General features: G+C 46.9%; 1 protein-coding gene across 3 annotated transcripts in view; it reads left to right on the top strand.

Moving 5' to 3' along the window:
- Positions 1–12,538, top strand: part of LOC106592100 (calcium-binding mitochondrial carrier protein SCaMC-3) — a 33,917-nt gene extending 21,379 nt beyond the window's left edge. The window contains exons 3-11 of one of the 3 annotated variants that reach the window (XM_045709579.1): positions 79–166; positions 5,931–6,042; positions 6,486–6,644; positions 7,236–7,409; positions 9,181–9,294; positions 9,435–9,602; positions 10,571–10,718; positions 10,869–11,025; positions 11,690–12,538. In XM_045709579.1, coding sequence (XP_045565535.1) covers positions 79–166; positions 5,931–6,042; positions 6,486–6,644; positions 7,236–7,409; positions 9,181–9,294; positions 9,435–9,602; positions 10,571–10,718; positions 10,869–11,025; positions 11,690–11,717 — 1,148 coding nt within the window. In that variant the 3' untranslated portion in view covers positions 11,718–12,538. Of the gene's footprint in view, positions 1–78; positions 167–5,930; positions 6,043–6,485; positions 6,645–7,235; positions 7,410–9,180; positions 9,295–9,434; positions 9,603–10,570; positions 10,719–10,868; positions 11,140–11,689 lie in introns of those variants that run through there. The other 2 variants (XM_045709573.1, XM_045709577.1) reach the window with 2 other exon arrangements.
- The last annotated feature ends 1,927 nt before the right edge of the window (positions 12,539–14,465 follow it).

Here is a 14,465-nt window from a genome sequence, read left to right as displayed (position 1 = left end):
TACACACTGAAAAACACAATCAAAACACACACAATCAAAATACACACACCAACTCTGACGTGGACACTGTGTTTGCAGGTGAGATAGATGTATCAGAGATTCAGCAGTCCCTTCAAACTCTGGGAATAGCTGTGAGTCTAAAGGAGGCTGCCACGATCATGAAGAGGTCTGTACAATCTACTCTACTCATATCTACGCTATAATGATACAGTCTACTCTGGTTATATCTATGCTGTAATTGCACAATCTAGTATGAATTGTAGAATGGCTTTGTTTTCTACAATTGGAGTTGTCAGACAACTATACTTTTGTGTGTGTGTGCGTGTGTGTGTGTGTGTGTGTGTGTGTGTGTGTGTGTGTGTGTGTGTGTGTGTGTGTGTGTGTGTGTGTGTGTGTGTCGGTCCTTGCAAGTGTATGTGTGTGTCTTCTAGGGTTGTCTTGGTTTAAGCACACTGTTTGATTAAATAATTAAGACGCACAAATGACTCAAGAAAGAGCCCGATGGTCACACTGTGTTAAAGAAAGTGCCTGTGTGACTGGTGCACGTTGTCTCTCTCTCCTCCCTACTGCAGAGAAAAGGCACCACAGCACAGCTGAGAGTTTATTGCGCTGTCTGTGCTGAAGCTGTGACTTCATTTCAGCCATTTAGTTTCTTTCTTGTTTCTGACTGAAAAGTTCTGTTAAAGAAATAACCTAATTTGTTTAGGAACAACATTCCCTTTTCCCTAAACCCTTGTTCCTATTAGGAACAACATTCCCTTTTCCCTCAACCCTTGTTCCTATTAGGAACAACATTCCCTATTCCCTCAACCCTGCTCTCTTTATGTGAAACATGTAAGCATCGCATGCGTGTGACAAATAGGACCTGACCAATAGGACCTGACCAATAGGACCTGACCAATAGGACCTGACCAATAGGACCTGACCAATAGGACCTGACCTATAGGACCTGACCAATAGGACCTGACCAATAGGACCTGACCTATAGGACCTGACCAATAGGACCTGACCAATAGGACCTGACCAATAGGACCTGACCAATAGGACCTGACCAATAGGACCTGACCAATAGGACCTGACCAATAGGACCTGACCTATAGGACCTGACCAATAGGACCTGACCTATAGGACCTGACCAATAGGACCTGACCAATAGGACCTGACCTATAGGACCTGACCAATAGGACCTGACCAATAGGACCTGACCTATAGGACCTGACCAATAGGACCTGACCAATAGGACCTGACCTATAGGACCTGACCAATAGGACCTGACCAATAGGACCTGACCAATAGGACCTGACCAATAGGACCTGACCTATAGGACCTGACCAATAGGACCTGACCTATAGGACCTGACCTATAGGACCTGACCAATAGGACCTGACCTATAGGACCTGACCAATAGGACCTGACCAATAGGACCTGACCTATAGGACCTGACCAATAGGACCTGACCTATAGGACCTGACCAATAGGACCTGACCAATAGGACCTGACCTATAGGACCTGACCAATAGGACCTGACCAATAGGACCTGACCTATAGGACCTGACCAATAGGACCTGACCTATAGGACCTGACCAATAGGACCTGACCTATAGGACCTGACCAATAGGACCTGACCTATAGCATATCATAATCACATCAATAAATTGGTTATAACAAACTCCAAACACAGTAACACGTGACAACAAAATGGATGCGGAGGACGTGAAAAAGAAACTGGAAGCGGTCTAATGTTTACTGGTTGCGCAGGAGGGAAAGGGGAAGTCAGATCTGTGGAAGACATTTTACTTAGTTGTGGAGACTACTGGAGATCCAGATAAAGGAAGGTGTAGGAGTGAGAGCTTTATGTTTATTATGTCTACTGGAGATCGATATAAAGGAAGGTGTAGGAGTGAGAGCTGTGTGTTAATTATGTCTACAGGAGATCCAGATAAAGGAAGGTGTAGGAGTGAGAGCTTTATGTTTATTATGTCTACTGGAGATCCAGATAAAGGAAGGTGTAGGAGTGAGAGCTGTGTGTTAATTATGTCTACAGGAGATCCAGATAAAGGAAGGTGTAGGAGTGAGAGCTGTGTGTTTATTATGTCTACAGGAGATCCAGATAAAGGAAGGTGTAGGAGTGAGAGCTGTGTGTTTACTATGCCTACAGGAGATCCAGATAAAGGAAGGTGTAGGAGTGAGAGCTGTGTGTTTATTATGTCTACAGGAGATCCAGATAAAGGAAGGTGTAGGAGTGAGAGCTGTGTGTTTACTATGCCTACAGGAGATCCAGATAAAGGAAGGTGTAGGAGCGAGAGCTGTGTGTTTACTATGCCTACAGGAGATCCAGATAAAGGAAGGTGTAGGAGCGAGAGCTGTGTGTTTACTATGCCTACAGGAGATCCAGATAAAGGAAGGTGTAGGAGCGAGAGCTGTGTGTTTATTATGTCTACAGGAGATCCAGATAAAGGAAGGTGTAGGAGCGAGAGCTGTGTGTTTATTATGTCTACAGGAGATCCAGATAAAGGAAGGTGTAGGAGCGAGAGCTGTGTGTTTATTATGTCTACAGGAGATCCAGATAAAGGAAGGTGTAGGAGTGAGAGCTGTGTGTTTATTATGTCTACAGGAGATCCAGATAAAGGAAGGTGTAGGAGTGAGAGCTGTGTGTTTATTATGTCTACAGGAGATCCAGATAAAGGAAGGTGTAGGAGCGAGAGCTGTGTGTTTATTATGTCTACAGGAGATCCAGATAAAGGAAGGTGTAGGAGTGAGAGCTGTGTGTTTATTATGTCTACAGGAGATCCAGATAAAGGAAGGTGTAGGAGCGAGAGCTGTGTGTGACAAACAGGTGCTGTTAGGTTACAATATATTTTGTTCTGCCTGTTTGGAACAGTGTAAACAACAGTCGATAACGTATAACTAATAGCAGTCTGTTCTAACGAGAAACATTTGTAAAGTCTTTATTACAGCATAGCAAAGATTAAAAACACACCAATCTGTGAAATGACTTTCTCCAACATTTTGCAGTTGCATGAGGCTTGGTGCTCATGGAGTCAGTAGGCTGTTAAACAAACACTCAAACAGGATCTGTCTTATTTCTGTAAATATATATGGATGATTTATAAAGCCTGGTACACTTAACAGTTACCGTAAATTCCGGACTATAAGCCGCAACTTTTTTCCCCGGCTTTGAACCTCGCGGCTTAAACAATGACGCTGCTAATATATGGATTTTTCCCGCTTTCAATTTTTTTTCTTCCATAAAAACACATTCTGTGACGTGCTCAGTTTTTTGGCGGCATGAAGCTTTCATTAGACCAATGAAATTGCCGAACGGGTTAAGGTCAAACAACTTTTTTGTTTACTGTTTAGATTAAATCGATTGCTCAAACTTCCCATCATTCTGATTACGGTAGTCATTTTGTCACCCTCATCATGGCAAAGACACGGAGAAATGCATATGATGCAGCTTTCAAGTTGAAGGCGATTGATCTGGCTGTTGGAAAAGGAAATAGAGCTGCTGCACGGGAGCTTGGTCTTAATGAGTCGATGATAAGACGTTGGAAACAGCAGCGTGAGGAATTGACTCAGTGCAAAAAGACAACTAAAGCTTACTGCAAATTGTTTTATTTTTTGTTACAAGCCGTGTTTCGTTAAAGCCTATTTATTTTTGTTACAAGCCGTGTTTCGTTAAAGCCTATTTATTTTTGTTACAAGCCGTGTTTCGTTAAAGCCTGTGTAAAGTTCATTTGTTTCAATGTACCGGTAGGCACCTGCGGCTTATAGACATGTGCGGCTTATTTATGTTCAAAATAATACTTTTTAAAAAATTCAGTGGGTGCGGCTTATATTCAGGTGCGCTTAATAGTCCGGAAATTACGGTAGGCTATTGATTATAGATCTAGTTAAATAGTTTCATCTCTCCTCAATTTTCTTAGACAATTAGGCTCAAGGCAAGGGCTGTTTCCTGGTCTCTGCTGCTGCTGCCTCCGCCACATTGTTCTCACTCCCAATATGCTGGTTAACTTGTTGTCAGGGAAAGGTGCCTATTCTATGGCGCACTGAAGAATATGTTTCAGAACCGCGGACAGCGACCGTATCCAACGCGGGAGAAAGAGCATTTGTTTATGAAATAATATTTGATTTATTATTGTTGCACCATTATTTTAACATAATATAACCATGTATAAGTTCAGTGTCACGTGTCTTAGAGTGATGGACTGTACCACCCCCACGGCCTCCACAATGGATCAGTCCACTTAGACAGGAGCCAATCAGACGGTGTCTTGTACAAAATAAAGATATAATAATGTGTTACTACTGGACTAAAGAAATATTGGTCGACCAACAGCCTATCAACTTGCCGTGTCTTTGGCTATGCCGGATTAAGGAATATGACATGCTAACCTATATAATTCTTTCTCTGTAATTAATATTACCTGATTAAGCTAATCATGTAAATGTAATTAACTAGGGGGCACCACGGAAGAACGTTTATAGAACCGTTATCTTCCGAATAAACTCTTAAAATACTTAGTAATATTTTACATCGATAGCAGTCAATATTAACCCTTATCTTATTTTCAGTCTCATAATGAAAGTTGTAAATTCTTGGCTATCTTCACGAACCCTGGCTAACAAGTTGAATCAGCAATACAAAATTGGGTTTAATTATTTATTTACTAAATAAACTAATCACACAGAATTACATATACACAGAATACAAATGATGTCATACAGAAAACGTCCCGGTGGACCGAACCTGTATGATGGCTGGTTACACAAAGGAAAGGGGGTTGGGCTTGAATGAAAGAGCGGGAAGACTTAGGAACAAAGAAACAGCAGCTATGCTATCGTAAATACATTATCTTATGCATTCTAAATTACCGCCCATTTGGAAAAGGAAAATGCAATAAATATTTACTCTGAGCTGCGCTTCGGTAGATTGGTCGTAGATGCTGGCCGGGTTGGCCAACAGATCTTCCTGTCCTCGGAAGAATGTCTCTGGTGGTAAATTGGATACGTGGTGGTATCTTCGTCCGTCTGTTAGACTGGATCCGTCGCCCGCCCTTTCCTAGCCCACGTCTACAGCGGCCGCTGCTAACTCAACGGCTAGGAAGTATCACTTCTGTAGTGAATAAGCTCAAAGTTCATACCATTCGCCACCAAAGCTCACGCCGAGGTTGGCTTAGTTCTGTACTTGACATGTGTGTCCTTCTAACGTGGAGGCTGCAGCCCTCCCGTACTGGAACCTGGTTATCTTTTCGTCAAAGGCTTATATAGTGGAGAGGGGGAAGGATGTGTTTCATTGTTTATAACCCCTGTCTCTTCACAGGGGTGGGCCACTGATCAAGCAGGGCACTTTCCTTATGAAAACCCAATTCTCTCATTTGGAAGCTAAAATTACATTTAATCTCCTAACAAACAATTTCAATATCAAACATTTCAATTGCATAACAATTCCATGTGACTCTGATAACTAGAGGGTGTATACTTTCTCAGATACAGTTTATGTCATCCTGTCATCAGTCATAATGTCTCAGATGACAACCGAACTGACATCCATACTCATTAAGTTCCAAAGCATATTTCCAACTGGTTTTATTACCAAAATATGGTTCCTTTTCCCCATTTGTTTGATGTTCCCAGACTCTCTATATTTAACACAGGCTATTCAAGTCCTTCAGTAGGGTCAGAAAGAGAGGGGAAGGGAGAAAGGTATTTATGGGGGGGTCATAAACCTTACCCACAGGCCAACGTCATGACAAACCTGAACAATCCACCAGTCCACTAAATGGGGTCAGCCCTAGTGTGTCGTCCATGTGTGTGTTTGTCCGTCTGTGTGTGTGTGTTTGTCCGTCTGTGTGTGTGTTTGTCCGTCTGTGTGTGTGTGTACGTGTCGTGCTATGCGTAACATTCTCTCTCTCTCTGTCTCTGGTCAGTATTGACAGGGATGGTAACATGACCATAGACTGGGATGAGTGGCGAGATCACTTCCTGTTCAACCCCATACACAGTCTGGAAGACATCTCTCGCTACTGGAAACACTCTCATGTGAGTCACACACACACACTCTCATGGACGGATGTACACACACACACACACACACACACACACACACACACACACACACACACACACACACACACACACACACACACACACACACACACACACACACACACACACACACACACACACACACACACACACTGGAAACACAGCAGAGATGTAGCCTGGATACCAATATGAAAACTTTGATGTTTAGTAACTAAGTAGATTGTCAAATGACTCCATCCTCCCCCCTCCCTCTTCCGCTTCCTCTCCCTTTCTCTCCTCCCCCTCTATCCCTACCTCTTCCTCCTCTCCCTCCCCCCTACCTCTCCCCCGTCCCTCCTACCTCTCCCTCCTCCTCCCTCCATCCCTACCTCTCCCTTCTCCCCCCTACCTCTTCCCCCTTCCCCCTCTCCCTCCTTCCCCCCTCTCTCTCTGTCTAGATGCTGGACATAGGAGACAACCTGACCTGTCCTGATGAGTTCTCCGAGCAGGAGAAGAAGTCGGGCTTTGTCTGGAGACAGCTGATGGCTGGAGCTATGGCAGGATCAGTCTCCCGGACCGGCACCGCGCCACTGGACCGCCTTAAAGTCTTCCTGCAGGTGAGGAGAGGAGAAGAGAAGAGAGGACAGAAGAGGAGAATAGGAATTTAGGGAGAGGAGAGAAAAGGAAAGTGGAGGGTAGGAGTCTAGAGGAGAGGAAAGGAGAGGAGAGGGGAGGAAGGGAGAGTTGAGTAGAGGGAAGGGGAGGAGACTAGAGGAAAGGATAGAAGATAAGAGGAGAGGGGAGGTGAGGTGAGTAGAGGGGAGGAGAGGTAGGTGGTTGGTGAAATTAAGTTGCCCCTACACACTGGTCTAAGTTCAGCTTCACATGTCTCCTCTAAATGGTTCAGGTTAGGATAGGGGGAAGGTAAACTGTTCCTAGATCTGGTCCTGAGGTGGAGATGTGTATTCAGCTCCACCTGGTGGGAATGTGAAGTATCACCACTGAAAGATTCTAACTCCAGAGTCCTTATCTAACTTGTGTACTGTACATCATGTGTTCACTCCAGATCACTCTGTGCTCATAATATTATGACATGATCCACTAGTCAGGTCTGAATAAGAGTGCCTAGAGGGTGTGTCAAAAGCAGTGTACTAAAGAGGGTGTCATTTAGGACACCCCTCCTGATAGTCTGTGTCTGTCCCCCCCAGGTGCATGGCTCGACCCCGGGGAACCCTGCAGGGGCCCTTGGGGTGGGGAACATGATCAGTGGGCTGAGGGCCATGGTGAAGGAGGGGGGGTTCAGTTCCCTGTGGAGGGGCAACGGGGTCAACGTCCTGAAGATCGCCCCCGAGACCGCCATCAAGTTCTGGGCCTACGAACAGGTGGAGTGGAGCGGGACTGGGAGCCACAGACAACTACACTACACCACACCACACTACACTACACTACGCTACGCCACGCTATGCCACGCCACGCCACGCCAGACCACACCACACTACACCACACCACACCACACCACACCACACCACACTACACCACACTACGCTACATTACACCACACCACAGTACACTACACCACACCACACCACAGTACACTACACCACACCACACCACAGTACACTACACCACACTACACCACACTACACTACACCACACCACACTACGCTACACTACACTACACCACACCACACTACGCTACATTACACCACACCACAGTGCACTACACTACACCACACCACACCACACTACGCTACATTACACCACACCACAGTACACTACACTACACCACACCACACTACACTACGCTACGCCACGCTACGCCACGCCACGCCACGCCAGACCACACCACACTACACCACACCACACCACACCACACCACACTACACCACACTACGCTACATTACACCACACCACAGTACACTACACCACACCACACCACAGTACACTACACCACACCACACCACACCACAGTACACTACACCACACTACACCACACTACACTACACCACACCACACTACGCTACACTACACTACACCACACCACACTACGCTACATTACACCACACCACAGTACACTACACTACACCACACCACACCACACTACGCTACATTACACCACACCACAGTACACTACACTACACTACACCACACCACACTATACTACATTACACCACACCACAGTACACTACACTACACCACACCACACTACGCTACATTACACCACAGTACACTACACTACATTACACCACACCACACTACACTACACCACACCACACTACGCTACATTACACCACACCACAGTACACTACACTACACCACACCACACTACGCTACATTACACCACACCACACTACGCTACATTACACCACACCACACTACACTACACTACACTACACCACACCACACTACGCTACATTACACCACACCACACCACACTACACTACACCACACCATACCACACTACGCTACATTACACCACACCACAGTACACTACACTACACCACACCACACTACGCTACATTACACCACACCACACTACACTACACTACACCACACCACACTACACTACACTACACCACACCACACCACACTACACTACACCACACCACACCACACTACGCTACATTACACCACACCACACTACGCTACATTACACCACACCACACTACACTACACTACACTACACCACACCACACTACGCTACATTACACCACACCACACCACACTACACTACACCACACCACACCACACTACGCTACATTACACCACACCACAGTACACTACACTACACCACACCACACTACGCTACACTACACTACACCACACCACACTACGCTACATTACACCACACCACACTACACTACACTACACCACACTACACCACACCACACCACACCACACCACACTACACTACACTACACCACACTACACTACACCACACCACACCACACTACACTACACCACACTACACTACACCACACTACGCTACACTCCCGCTCTCTCCCTGTCATCCTTGTCCATTCCCCCTTTCTCTCTTCCTCTCTCTATATCCTCTCCTCTCCTCTCCTCTCCTCTCCTCTCCTCTCCTCTCCTCTCCTCTCCTCTCCTCTCCTCGCCCTCTCCTCTCCTCTCCTCTCCTCTCTCTCTCTGTAGATCAAGAGGTGGATGCGTGGCAGTAAGGAGAGGGGACCTCTGAGGGTTCATGAGAGGTTTGTAGCTGGGTCATTAGCAGGAGCTACCGCTCAGACAGCCATCTACCCTATGGAGGTTAGAGCATACACACTCACATGCACACTCACATACACACTCACATACACACTCACACTCAAAAATACACACATTAAAATACACATAAACACACACATTAAAATACACATAAACACTCCCTCCCTCCCTCCCTCGCCCAGGTCCTGAAGACTCGTCTGACCCTGGGGAAGACAGGCCAGTACACCAGTGTGTTAGACTGCGCCAGACAGATCCTTCACAGGGAGGGCATCATGGCCTTCTATAAAGGATACGTACCCAACATCATAGGCATCATACCCTACGCTGGCATTGACCTCGCCGTCTACGAGGTGTGTGTGGGGGGAATGGGGGAGAGGGTGTGTGTGGGGGGAATGGGGGAGGGTGTGTGTGGGGGGAATGGGGGGAGAGGGTGTGTGTGGGGGGATGGGGGAGGGTGTGTGTGTGGGGGGAATGGGGAGGGTGTGTGTGGGGGAATGGAGGAGGGTGTGTGTGGGGGGAATGGAGGAGGGTGTGTGTGGGGGAATGGAGGAGGGTGTGTGGGGGGGAATGGGGGAGAGGGTGTGTGTGGGGGGGATGGAGGAGGGTGTGTGTGTGTGGGGGGAATGGGGGAGGGTGTGTGTGGGGGAATGGAGGAGGGTGTGTGTGGGGGGAATGGAGGAGGGTGTGTGTGGGGGGGATGGAGGAGGGTGTGTGTGTGGGGGGAATGGGGGAGGGTGTGTGTGGGGGGAATGGAGGAGGGTGTGTGTGGGGGGAATGGAGGAGGGTGTGTGTGTGTGGGGGGAATGGGGGAGGGTGTGTGTGGGGGGAATGGAGGAGGGTGTGTGTGTGTGGGGGGAATGGGGGAGGGTGTGTGTGGGGGAATGGAGGAGGGTGTGTGTGGGGGGAATGGAGGAGGGTGTGTGTGTGTGGGGGGAATGGGGGAGGGTGTGTGTGGGGGAATGGAGGAGGGGGTGTGTGGTGGGGAATGGGGGAGGGTGTGTGTGGGGGGAATGGAGGAGGGTGTGTGTGGTGGGGAATGGGGGAGGGTGTGTGGGGGGAATGGGGGAGGGTGTGTATGGGGGGAATGGAGGAGGGTGTGTGTGGGGGGAATGGAGGAGGGTGTGTATGGGGGGGAATGCGGGAGGGTGTGTGTGGAGGGAACTACATCACTGATGTAGTTGGTAATGTCTCTCTCTCTCCCCTCTCTCTCCTTCTCTCTCTCCCCTCTCTCTCACCCTCTCTCTCCCCTCCCTCTCTCTCATCTCTCTCCCCCTCTCTCTCCACTCTCTCGCCCTTCTCTCTACTTCCTCTCTCCCAGACTATGAAGAATGCGTGGCTAGCGAGGCACACAGATTCAGCAGACCCAGGTGTTTTCGTGTTGGTGGGGTGTGGGACCATGTCCAGTACCTGTGGTCAACTAGCCAGTTACCCTCTGGCTCTGGTCAGGACACGCATGCAGGCACAGGGTGAGACAGGGGGGGCAGGGGTGTGGCTGTGTGAGAGGGGGGTAACAAACTGACAGGGTCTACATTTATCTACCTGTCACTTTTCCCCATGTGAGCATCCGCTCTCTCTCCTCTCTTCCTCATCCTCCTCTTCCTCCTCTCCTCCTCCAGCCTCTGTGAAGGGCGGCCCTCAGCTCTCCATGCTAGGTCTGTTCCAGAACATTGTGACCCAGGAGGGCGTGGCCGGCCTCTACCGCGGCATCGCCCCCAACTTCCTGAAAGTCATCCCTGCCGTCAGCATCTCCTACGTAGTCTATGAACACATGAGGAAAGTCCTGGGGGTGGAGAGATACAGATGAGAGGGGAGGGACAGAGATATCATAGATTCCTTGGAGAGAATAAGGTGAAAGAAGGAGAGAAAGAGAGGGAGGGAGGGAGGGAGGGAGGGAGGGAGGGAGGGAGAGATGCATTTGAGTAGGGGAGAGAATGAGGTGAGAGAAGGAGCGATAGAGAGAGAGAGGGATGGAGACGAGACAGACCAATGTGGGTGGCAGCTATGGGCTTGTTGCATGACCATGCCTAAACACACAGTGAGAGGAGACGGAGGGAGGGAACAAAGGAGGGAGAGAGAGAAAGGGAGGAATGAGTAAAATTACAGAGAGCGACATCTCAAGTACTACACCCAAGTGATGTCTAACCGTGTGGAAGCTTTGTGGTTGCAAGTGTCAACATGGTTTCTATGACAACACGTGTGAGGTTTTACATGGCCTGCCCTGCATGTGGAGGTGTTTCTGGGTTTGAAAACTAGCCGACTAGCTTCTCTACTACTGGGTTGAGCGTTTCTCTCTCTGCATTAACAACGGGTGAGGACATGTTTGACAACTAACGCTGCTTCAAGACTTTGACCAAAAACGAAACCCTTTACCATTTCACTACTGACAAAACCTCAAGAGAAGGATCACAATATGACTTTTTCCCCCGTGAATCTTTAGGTGGAGAATAGAGAAATCTCTGGGATAGGATGACACCATCTCCATGTTGTGTGGTTGGTTGGTCCTGAAGTAGGAAGTGATACTCCACTGGAACCTTGGAACCACCAGGACTTCTAGAACTTTTCCTATTGGAACCAGGGTGACTTGAGAACTTTTCACAGTGAAAAGGGACCAGTAGCAATCTACCTCCCATGACTCATTGTAGGTGGAAGAAGAGGATGAGGAAGAGGAAAAGACGAGGTGTTGAAGACTTGCTTTCGATGATCTGAAAGGATTGGGATGTGCTTGTGGACACAGGATGTAAATAAACCTCTGCCTATGAGATTATTCTAAATTATAATGCTGTGAGGACATTTTAGACAGCCGGATGAGAAACAAACACATTAAACCTTGTACTGTATTTAGGGTTGCAAAATTTCAGTAACTTTCCCCAAATTCCCTGATTTTCCAGAAATCCTGGTTGGAATTTTTCTGGAATCAGACAGAAATAAGCACAAAATCCATAATCCTCCAACCATGTTTTAGAAAACCTGGGAATTTGGGGGGAAAATACTGGATTTTGCAACCCTACATTGAAACTTTAGTTTTTTCTGAATCCCAGTTACTGTGGTAAGTTTCAACAAAGAGTTTTATCAAGAGTTTTATCAAAGTATGTAAATAGTTAGAGATGCATGGTTTATTCAAGTGCTAAAGCCAATAGAACACAGCCACGCGCTGATGTCATCACGATGATGATACGACTCAAAGGTGATCCCCCTTTTACGTGTGTGTCAGTGTGTGTGTGTACAGCGAGTATGTGTGATTTTTGTCTCACACAAAGTATTATAAAACTCCAGAATGCCAAATCAACCAAACTGCCAAGATTGTGTTATTTTTCCCCCTTCTGTATAACTTCCATATTACTACCGTGTATTTATTTAGTGGGTATATGTGTAAGAGGTTTTATCATAACAAGGACTTCAATGAGTCCAATGACTTCAATATGAGACCAATGACATTTAACATTTACATTTAAGTCATTTAGCAGACGCTCTTATCCAGAGCGACTTACAAATTGGTGGATTCACCTTATAATATCCAGTGGAACAACCACTTTACAATAGTGTATCTAAATCTTTTAGGGGGGGGGTTAGAAGGATTACTTTATCCTATCCCAGGTATTCCTTAAAGAGGTGGGGTTTCAGGTGTCTCCGGAAGGTGGTGATTGACTCCGCTGTCCTGGCGTCGTGAGGGAGCTTGTTCCACCATTGGGGTGCCAGAGCAGCGAACAGTTTTGACTGGGCTGAGCGGGAACTGTGCTTCCTCAGAGGTAGGGAGGCGAGCAGGCCAGAGGTGGATGAACGGAGTGCCCTTGTTTGGGTGTAGGGCCTGATCAGAGCCTGAAGGTACGGAGGTGCCGTTCCCCTCACAGCTCCGTAGGCAAGCACCATGGTCTTGTAGCGGATGCGAGCTTCGACTGGAAGCCAGTGGAGAGAGCGGAGGAGCGGGGTGACGTGAGAGAACTTGGGAAGGTTGAACACCAGACGGGCTGCGGCGTTCTGGATGAGTTGTAGGGGTTTAATGGCACAGGCAGGGAGCCCAGCCAACAGCGAGTTGCAATAATCCAGACGGGAGATGACAAATGACTTCAATATGATTCCAATGACTTCAATATGAGACCAATGACTTCAATATGAGACCAATGACTTCAGTATGATTCCAATGACTTCAATATGATTCCAATGACTTCAATATGATTCCAATTACTTCAATATGAGACCAATGACTTCAATATGATTCCAATGACTTCAATATGATTCCAATGACTTCAATATGAGACCAATGACTTCAATATGAGACCAATGACTTCAATATGTCAATGATTATTACTAGTGAGGTGATTTATGAGTTGACGCCTGTGGATGCGGCCCAAATAGCACCCTATTCCCTATTCGGTGCACTAAAAAGTAGTGCACTATATGGGGAATAGGGTGCCATTTGTGCAGCCTACTAGTTGGTGGGTTCTGAGTATTGTGAATGGGGGACATATACCATGTACAAGAGAGCCTTGATCTAAAGTAATGCTATGGTGAGCTTTCATCAGAAGAAAAGTACTGGTAGTTTGCAGTTTCTGTTGGTGTGGTGTCATTATGTATGAAAATATATATTGTGATATTATTGTTATGTCCAAAATAGCCCGATATTACCTATATAGTGCACTACTTTAGACCAGAGACCATTCCCCCTATATTTATTAAATTTTTTATTGTCAGTTAAGAACAAATTATGTTTTTACAGTGACGGCCTACCCCGGCCAAACCCTCCCCTAACCCGGACAATGCAGGCCAGTTGTGGCCTATGGGACTCCCGATCACAGCCGGTTGTGACACAGCCCGGGATTGAACCAGGGTCTGTAGTGACACCTCTAGCACTGAGATTCAGTGCCTAAGACCGCTGCGCCACTCGGGACCACAAAATATATAGTTATCTACTTTAGACCAGAGACCATTCACACTATATAGTACACTACTTGACCGTTCCTCTGGTCAAAATGTGTTCACTATATGGGGAATAGGGTTCCATTTGGGACACCAAATTGGACAGTGGTATGTTTATTAGCTAACATAAGTAGCTAGGTCATTAATATTTAAATGACATGGCTAAATGTTGTTAGCCTGGGTGCTAGTCTAATTCAGCTCTCTTACCAACTCCTTATGGAATTGTCATGCTGTTTGGCTTGACAATGGAGAAGGCATCATAACAACAGATCTGGGACCAAGCTAATATTTATAGCAAA

Source organism: Salmo salar, chromosome ssa02 (genome assembly GCF_905237065.1).
Source record: "Salmo salar chromosome ssa02, Ssal_v3.1, whole genome shotgun sequence".
In the NCBI taxonomy this organism is placed as follows: domain Eukaryota; kingdom Metazoa; phylum Chordata; class Actinopteri; order Salmoniformes; family Salmonidae; genus Salmo; species Salmo salar.
Note: the sequence above shows the minus strand (reverse complement) of the source record. Positions and strands in the feature narration are given on the sequence as shown.